The 10,093-nt window shown below is 34.4% G+C and overlaps 1 protein-coding gene across 3 annotated transcripts in view; it reads right to left on the reverse strand.

The window, feature by feature from the left end:
• Positions 1–5,982, reverse strand: part of LOC125064335 (polypyrimidine tract-binding protein 1) — a 275,845-nt gene extending 269,863 nt beyond the window's left edge. For 2 of the 3 annotated variants that reach the window (XM_047671318.1, XM_047671320.1), the window contains exon 1: positions 5,878–5,982. In XM_047671318.1, the coding sequence (XP_047527274.1) occupies positions 5,878–5,970 (93 nt within the window). In that variant the 5' untranslated portion in view covers positions 5,971–5,982. The remainder of the gene's footprint in view (positions 1–5,877) is intronic. The other variant, XM_047671322.1, reaches the window with a different exon arrangement.
• Positions 5,983–10,093: the final 4,111 nt, after the last annotated feature.

The raw sequence follows: 10,093 nt of genomic DNA on the forward strand, positions 1-10,093 counted from the left end.
TTGTTTAAGATTGTCTGGAAAAAGTGATTAATTTCAATATCTTCATTACACAACGTAATATATTTTTCTTTTTTTATTTTACTTTCGTAATAATGAAAATTACGAAATGCTCTTAAAATTGCTAAGATTATTTTCATTTTGTTGTTATATTTTATGGAATACCTGATGGTATATCACTATCGCACATACTTCACCAGCGTTAATATACATATTTGGTGATGCGTCTTTGTGCCCTTTGAGTAAGTACCGCTTATCATTTATTTATTTATTTCCAGAGTGAGGGAAGAGTGCGCCTGTGACATTGGCTGCCGTAACCGAAATCAGTTAGGGCGAGATCACACATTATTTTATACTTATAGATTTATTTTTCTATTGCTTTTACATACCTTTATAAATTATTCAAACTAAAGGTTGACTGGCAGAGATTGCCTTCAGGCATTAGTCCACCTTTTATTCTACTGTGTTGCTCATTAAAGTGTTTAAATGAATAGATAACATACCCACTAAGGTCGAACTGAAAACCTACCACGTGTAATCATTTTATTATATAACTTTATTTATTTATTAAACACACAACAAGTAATACTAGTTATAATATATAAAACGTATGAAAACTATGTTTAAATTGAAAAGGAAAACTAGGATAAAATAAGTTTTTCATAGAATACAGTTTAATTATCAGACAAATATTAGTTAAGTTCTTTGTAGCGTATCATGTTTCGTTGCAATTGTATACCACGAACACGATGCGCATTCATCTAACCGAATTGACGATGGAAGATGAATTGACAAGTGCCTTCAACTGACAACAGTCCTCGATGGTAGTCTCACTGGATGAATTATACCACTTTGACGAAGCGAAATCGTTTCTATTTCGATCGATTGCTGTCAAATATATCCACGATAATGTTTACTCGAAAATTTACTGACAACACGATGTTAGTTTTTAGTAACATCAAAAGTCGTAATCGATAGCTTTTGTTATTAAATGAATGAATCGGATTTAAGATGTTGGTGTCAATAAATCATTCTTAGGGCAAGGCATCCGCTTCTATAATAAAATTCCAAAGACATTTTTATTTTTCCCGTTTCATAGATTCAAGTCAATTGTAAAAAATACATTGGTAAAGGAGACATATTATTCGATACAAGATTATATTGATTATAAAAAAACGCGGATGTTATGCTTGTTGACTTCCAGGCAGGAGACATAATTCAGGGTGGACCATGTGAGTGGCCTCGCTGGCTAGGAGGGAGTGGGAGGGCTCGCTACTCGAGCCTCCCAGGTGTTTTACACCGGCGGTCAGCGGCGGAGCCTACCATCTTATCCGCCGCAGGGCGTCAGCTTCGTTGACGCCCAGCCTCCAGTGGCGGACTCGGGGGAGTTCGCCACATTTCCGCGTGGAGGATGAGGGGGAAGGCGCGCACTAGGCGCGCTTTCCATGAATATTCAGCCGCCTTACGGCGGCTGCCGCTGGTGGGGTCGTGGTTGCATGCCCTTGGCGATCCCGTGGCCTCACCACTCGGCGGCATGGTGGAAACCCGAGGATGGTTTTAGTGGGTAGGACAGGGCATTAGCACTAGCGTGCCCTGGCACGGGGCATTAGTTCCCGGTTGAGTCCCACATACCCGTCCCGGTCCCCCGACCGGGCGGCATGCGTAACGGCATTTCCTCCTCGTGAAACAAAAAAAAAAAAAAAGGCAGGAGACATAACATACATATATAATTGTATTTAACTAACATGAGTGTATTTTTAGATGTTGAAAAAGAGTAACTACTGAGTTTCTTGCCGGTTTTTCTCGGTAGAATCTACATTCCGAACCGATGGTAGCTTCACTTAATATAGTTTGTTAAATGACGATTCAAAAGTGCTTGTAAAAGTCTACTTCAATAAAGTATATTTAAAATATTGATGGAATCTGCTTCTCGAACCAGCGGTATCTTTATATTTAATTCAACACTGTAACGTAACGATTTTAAACTGCTTTTATGAGCCTACTTGAATTTAAAATATTTTGATTTTGTCAATTATGTCATAACCGATTTAGATAACAGTTAATTTTAATTCAATCAAAAGTTGACAAGTATAGTAATATCGACGCTAGGAAAGGACGGCGTTACCGCAGTAATATGACGGACGGATCGTCATTAGCCAGCGAGCCTCGGTTATTACGGGCAAGTTGCGACGTTTATATTGTAAGAGATAATGCCTGTTATTTAGCGTCGCACCGCACTAATATTTGGTCGTTTTTTTTTTCAGCGACGTCGGTTCTCGTTAGTGATATCCGCCTGATGTTTACGCAGCGTTATTTTATTATTTCCAAAGACGTTATTTTTAATGAATTCTCCGAGATCGTAAAGATTAGTTTATAAATATTTTTTTATTACTTTATTTTTTCGAACACTATAACAGTTCTATTTAAGATAGACAATCATTAAATATAACATTTTTTATATAATTTACCTAATATATAATTATCATTCAATAGATTTTATTTCTGAATTTATAATAAATGATAATGTATAAAAAGAATTATAAGTTTAAATCAAACAAACGCATATAGAATTGTCAAAACAACAGAAGGCGTAGTGGCTACATAGTTCCGTAGCATCGTAGCGCCGTAGCAGGCTACTAATGAGGCTACGATATTGTGCCGCCCAGCCGGCCGACCCTAGCGGCCTCTATAAATTGCTTTCATGCATATTTATTTATTCAAATATTATGTATGAATTGAAATCTCGTCCGCGACTACTGAAATATGGTCTTCCGTTGAAAATTGAATCACCCAGGCAAATTAGAGACACACAGGGTAATGGTAAAAAAACTCGATTTGAAATAAGAAGCATAACTTCGATGTTCTCCGGTCATTATTCGAGTACACTCCATAAAGTTAGTCTTTCGAGGGAGTAAGCTTGCAACAACAAATTTTTTTTTTCATATTTTGCTCTCTTGACGTTTGAGGAAATTGGACTTTAATGAGTAAACTTATGCATCGAGGCGTGCACTCATCTTGTTTTTGTGATAATACCACGTTTTCAAGCGCCCGTTAAAGTTGCAGTTTAATAGTTTTTTGATGACTCCGTACGGTTAACTTGTGTAAACGGGACACCGGTTTGCGAATATTAATATAAAAGAAATTTAACTTGAGCCGTTCGAGTTTTTAAAAATGAAAATTTTATTTTATATCACTTATATTTTGTTCTTCGGTGGGTGTCAAACAATCCTACACACAGCCTTACAGTAAGTAAACAAATAAAAAGACCATATAAAGTTTTAATAATACAAAATTCAGCATTAAAATATGAATTACATACTCCGCTGAACATATCAGTCATTGTTACGAGTAAACAATACACAATTTGTTATAATATTAAATAATAATGCCTACTAATCACATAGATCGCGATTCGAGCAATTTATACAATTACAAATATCTCCATAATTTAGTATCGAAAACAATTGTGTAACAGTCCGAGGGCTGTTCACAAATAATGAAATAAATGAAGCGAACGTTTCAAAGCTGGAAACTAATTAAACTCGGTTGAATCGATATCTACTTATAAATTAAGACGGTTTAGCTTTCAAAGGTAATTGAGCAAAAGTTCATCTTAATATCGATAAAACGACGTTCTTATACAGGAATAGCTTATTTTATTTGTATAAGAAAACGAATTATTATAAATCTTAAATCTTATGTCGTTGATGTTAATTCAGAATTAGCGATGTTTTATAATACAAGAACAAACTCGACTCGTCGACGTAGCAAAATGTGATCGTAAAATGTCAGAAGTTGACATACGATATTGACTCAAATAGGTATAACGTTTAAATGTAAACAGAAGTCAAAATAGCGTATCTCGTAATTCGGTTTTCAATATTTCATGAGTGAAATGTTGACATTTGGTGGGTACTAATATCTCATCACTTATTCCACCAAAAAAAAACATAAACACTCGCCATTAATGTGTTCCAGCTTGAAGGATACGCTAGTGTAATTACACCCACTAGATGTATAAAATCTTGAACCGTTATGTCGGTCCATATCTATAGGTGATTACTTACCATCGTGTCAATAAAACGTAAACTAATATTAATTTAATTAATTGGAAACGTAGTGTTGACTGCACATGCTGTATATATGTGTATACGTAATGTGTAGGATATTTGGTCAGAAATGGATTCAAGTTTACGCCTTCGAATGGTACAGTGTAGTGCAGATTTTGTGCAAAATGAGACAACGTCAGAAATTACAATAAGTCACTAAACACTGAGAGTGGAAACATTTATCTAAGAAGTTAGTGTCCTAGCCAACGTTCACTAAGCAACTGAACCTAAAACGCAACGACCTCTCGCCAACCAAACTGTATTAATAACATATAATAATACGACCTTAATTTTATTAATTATTAATTTATTAATTAATATACGATACCAATTTAAAAAGGTCTTTAATTTTATATAATGGTATGTTTAATTCGAATTTTAAAATAAGATCTTACAACCTGGAACTTTAACCGGAGCTCGACCAATCAATCATCAATTAAATACATAAATTAGTATGCAACATTCATCAATACTACGATGGTAAAATATCTGTCTGATCGCAAAGTAAAAATGGCGTCAAAATGACAGGTATATTTAAGTAAAAAATGAAATTCGAATTCGAAAAATGCTATCGTATAAAAACGTTATACTTCATACACATGCACTGTCAAGATGAGTCCCTAATAAATTAAATAGAGATAAAATATCAGCCTTTATAAAATTTTGAACTCTTTGATCTTAACATATAATTCGCAAAGGACTTTCAGACACATTTCGCTTATGTGAAAACACCTTTACAGTGAAGTTTCTCCTTGAGAAGTTACCTTATATTCTTCGCTTACTTTATATTATTTAGCTTTGATACATTCGCAATTTAAGTTGTCTTAAACTCGTCGAGAAGGCGGCAGGATTAAATTATATATTTTTCCTCTTATAAACAGATACGATAGCCGCTACAGGGGAAAGAAAACACACAGTCACACTGAAGTTAAGAAAATATAAAATGTTGGTATTAATAAACACAAAATACTTATTAACATTAGAGAAAATAACAATAAATTAAAACTGAGAAAATAGTTAAAGATCAAGGTCAAATAGTATTAAAATATTTATAAAATAGTAAATATTTAAAAAATAATATTGAACAGATTTATTTGTACGCGTCAAATTTTACATTTTTTTTAATGAGTTCTAACCAACAGAAGTAGTACACACTCACACACAATAAATGGTACAATATTGAAACATAACATCTGGTATAAACTTTATTCCTTTTGTACTTGGAACAGATAAAAACTCTTTTTAAGCTGCTGTATAATATTTTTCAGCTAAAAATAAAAAAGCCTTAAAAAAGACGGAAAAGTATAAAAAATAACATCAAACGCCTTGTAAAAGTCCATTGCTCGGCAAAGGTTAAAACATTGTAAACGAAGAAAGTCATTTTTCAAAGGAATATATCAGATCACACAGGTCCTTGGCTTAATTTGTTACTTCAATTAAATTATTTTTAATTAGCGACAGTATCAATAAACTGCATACACGTGTTCATATATATATATCAAATAGGTAAGCGAAATGGGAAATGGTCACCACCGCCGTAAGAAAATATCACTTTAAGAAATATTAATTATCCCTTCAATGTACCATCAACTTGGTGAACTAAGATGTTATATCCTTTATGCCTGTTATCACACAGGATCACTATCCTTCAAACCTGAGCGCAACAATTCTAATACTTAGTATCTTGTTTACCGGTAGGGTATGTGACGAGTGGGTACCTACCCAGATGGGCACCAAGTGTCTAAAAGATTGATATGAATATAATTCTTACCTTAATACCAATGTGGATGGGGAAGTCAGACGCCAGAGCAGGCTGAGGGTGAAGGGCCGGCAGAAGCGGCAAGGGCAGGGGACAGGACATCATAGCTGCGCCAACCTAAAATTTAAAAGTCATATTTGAAAACATTCACAATTACGTGTTCAATTTCAGTATTCAATTCTTAAAGATGTACACATTACAAGAAATATAACACACTATTAGATCATACACTTTAAGATACAATAGACTCTGGGTACTTTGTGGAAGAATTGTTTCTATAATGTATATGTTTGAAATAGTTTACAATAGAGCAAGTACGCCAAAGAATCAATGCGGCATCTAACATGAGGAACATCCAAGATGTTTCGGTTTTTGAGATACAAATATTGGTTGACACTATGGAAAAATAATTGGAGATTCCAATACCTACTTCTACTTTACTACATCTACTGGATACAAGTGTGTATAATTTCTTCAGGATCATGCAAGCACTCCTTCTAACTGGAACAAAATATGAAGAATATTCAACAATCATATTGTAAGAATACAACATGCTTTATTGGATATTATGGACCGATGGCATTGCAATCCAGCAGGTTAAGAGAAATCAGACGCAAGATGGCATAATTTCTCTCTAATAAAGTCTTGCCAACCTTCTAGCTGGAAATCAAACAAATCCTCAAAATAAAACCTAATCCTTTTCGTACTGATCCGAGCCGCGATCCCAACATCTGCAACCGTAAACCACTGGATTAACATCGCAAGTATCCATTGGACGTATTTCATACTCTGCCCTTATGTATTTTAAAATTCACTCTACTACTGGTCTGTTTGAATTTCTCACATAGGTACTTAAATCTCCTATACATTTTTCACGAGCTTTTGTAGTTTTCGTACTATGGGCTCTTTGCATATACCGCTGAGAGTTACTGAAATAGAATTTTACAATTCCAAGAGTATTCCGACTGATTTTTACTATTGTTGAAACAAACATAACATGTTGAAAGAAACCGGAGCTTGGAATTAAATTTAACTAAGTTTTTTCATATATTTTTGGAATTTCGAAAATCTGTTAACCGATTATACGTGGTTAATAATTCTTTTATGATAATTTATACGCTTGTAATAAATTCCAGAAAACTTTGTAAACGGGTAATTGAACCTAAAAAAATCTCAAAACGACAGATTTGGTTAGAGTTTTGTTTGTATGTTTTTTATGAAACATATTTTGACTTATCAAGTCCTACGCCAAAACTAGACTATCGCCTTAATATATTTCGGCAGTGGAGAGGATGAAGAGCTGAAGCACTTTGGGATTTTTTTTTACATTTCATTAGCAGCCTGTAAATTTCCCACTGCTGGGCTAAGGCCTCCTCTCCCTTTGAGGAGAAGGTTTGGAGCACATTCTACCACGCTGCTCCAATGCGGGTTGGTGGAATACACATGTTGTTTGAAATTAGACACATGCAGGTTTCCTCACGATGTTTTCCTTTACCGCCGAGCACGAGATGAATTATAAACACAAATTAAGCACATGAAAATTCAGTGGTGCCTGCCTGGGTTTGAACCCGAAATTATCGGTTAAGATGCACGCGTTCTAACCACTGGGCCATCTCGGCCTTTGGGAAATGCCTTTGGAAAATTCAAATTATTTTTTTACATATTTTTTCCCAAAAGAACAATTTTTGCCCTTTAGCGTTTCTTCTTACTAATGTTGAGGAGGTTTGGAGCTGATTCCAAGATTATATATGTGGCAGAATTTCATTCATGCTGCATCGCGATGTATTGATTCACCCCTTAATACGAAATGATATATAAAAACAAATAATAATCGGTAAAGCTCGATGAGCCAGATGTGCTTCAGCAGTCTTCAATTATTATTTTTATTTTTATTTATCACAGGTAGACGGAACTGGCAAATAGGCCATTTGATGGGTAGTGATTATCATAGAAATTGTCTCTGTTAACCCTTTTTACGTCGCGAATGCGGCACCAACGTTGGGAACTAATAGTGAGAAGTTATATCAGTCATGGTAGTTATTACACTGGCATACGACAATAATGAATAATGCTGATTAGCGGTAGAATATGTGATGATAGGGTACGATGTAAGACTCAAATTTTCCATTCATTGTAAATTTACCTGAAATTAAAATATTAATCATATAACACCACACTGATCCCACGTTACATAGAATCGAAAATGTCGAAAACAATTTAGTTAGCGATGAATTTGAAAAGCGGATATAAACCGGTATGTGCTCTAATATTCCGTATGGGCCGGTGCGCCGGTTGAAAACCTTATGAATAATATACAGGCGTGAATGTAACATCGCGGGAGATCAAGCGGCATTACCGGTGCCTGTGACAAATATGAGCGTCGAACAAACGGACAGGGCGACATTGTGATGTTTTATTTGCACCCTTGTGCTCATATGTGGCTCTGAATTGTTTTTCGAATTTCTTTATGTCATTTTTTTATTGATGATTAATCGACTTTAAATATTGAGCGTGTGAGTTGATGTTATGATCTAATATGCAGCAAGGAATCATGTTTTGTTTTACGGTCAGAATAAATTAATACTTTACACAAACAACCTATTTAAAAAAAATATATGTCAATACTAAAATAAATAAACTTTTCTTTGTAATGCCTAACAGAATAAACTAACAAAACTTATACCGCGAGATGACACATGTTTGGAGAAGGTTTTAATATATAATATTATCATGAAACTAACTGCGCTCCGCAGATTTACTCGCTTCAAAAAAAATATTACATTGCGTTGTCCAGAAACCAATTTTGAATTCAAATTAAAAAAAAAAAAAAACAACGAAACGAACTATTGAAACAGGCCATACACAATTTTTAATATACTTAATGAGAAATAAATGAAAACAGATGAAGGAAAATAAATCGGTAAAAATTTTCAAGTAACATGAAACGATCGAATAAACTCCTCGATTCGTGTAAATAGTTTATCGAGTACCGAACTCGGTTTGTAAACTCCATTTATCAATGCAAAAAATCTAATCGAAAACGATGCGCTTGATAGATAAATATCTACATTTAATCGGATACGACGAGTATGCTTCTTACTGAATTGGGTTTTTAGTTGATTCGATATTTAAATTACTACTTACTAATTCAAATTCATCACTATCGAGTAAATTCAGTATAGCTATCTCACTCTTGCTGATTCTAATTACCTTCGTGATATAGTAAACGAATATTCTTCAATATATATAAAAAAATATGCTTGATTTCATTCATAATTTATGCGTTGCCTAAGCGAAACTTTGTATTGAATTGTTGGTAATCGTTTTAAGGATTATGGAATAGTTCCGTCTACGTACAATAGGTAACGCGGGAGTCGTATTGGATAATAATTGTTTAGAAAAAATACTCGGTATGAGTATTTATTGAAAACTATACAAACAAAAAACTATGGCAGGGGTATTACACCGTTACATGAGTACTTATAGGTAATTAATAAGTTCATTTGAAAAACGAGGAACTACGGAATTCCATAACGATTTATTCAGTAGAATCTACGTTCCGAATCGATGGTTACTTTACATCCAATTTAACTTTATAAAATGTTTTAAATGTGCTAATAAGAGCCTTCTCAGACAATATAAATTTTAATGCAAAATCCATTTCGTCAAAACAGTTTAACAGATTTTTATCGATTGTATAAAATATTGCACTTCAAGCCTACCAAATCCAACGGTTTAGAGCCTATATTATCTTTATATTTATGCCTTAAATTATCTTTGCAAAGTGGATGCAAATAACATTAATTACATTACATTAACAGCCTGTAAAATTTCCACTGCAGGGCCTCCTCTTCCTTTGAGGAGAAGGTTTGCAGCATATTCCACCACGCTGCTCCAATGCTGGTTGGTGGAATACACATGTGGCAGAATTTCGTTGAAATTAGACACATGCAGGTTTCCTCACGATGTTTTCCTTCACCGCCGAGCGCGAGATGAATTACAAACACAAATTAAGCACATGAAAATTCAGTGGTGCCTGCCTTGGTTTGAACCCGCAATCATCAGTTAAGATGCACGCGTTCAAACCACTGGGTGATCTCGGCTCATATTGTATGCAAATAACAACAGTATTTTATATCAGCGTCTAGGTAAACATATTAGCGAGGTGACACCTCAATGCGGTTGGGGTGAAATAGTTAAGCGACACTATAGATTATAATTCATTAAA

Source organism: Vanessa atalanta, chromosome 5 (assembly GCF_905147765.1).
Source record: "Vanessa atalanta chromosome 5, ilVanAtal1.2, whole genome shotgun sequence".
In the NCBI taxonomy this organism is placed as follows: Eukaryota; Metazoa; Arthropoda; class Insecta; order Lepidoptera; family Nymphalidae; genus Vanessa; species Vanessa atalanta.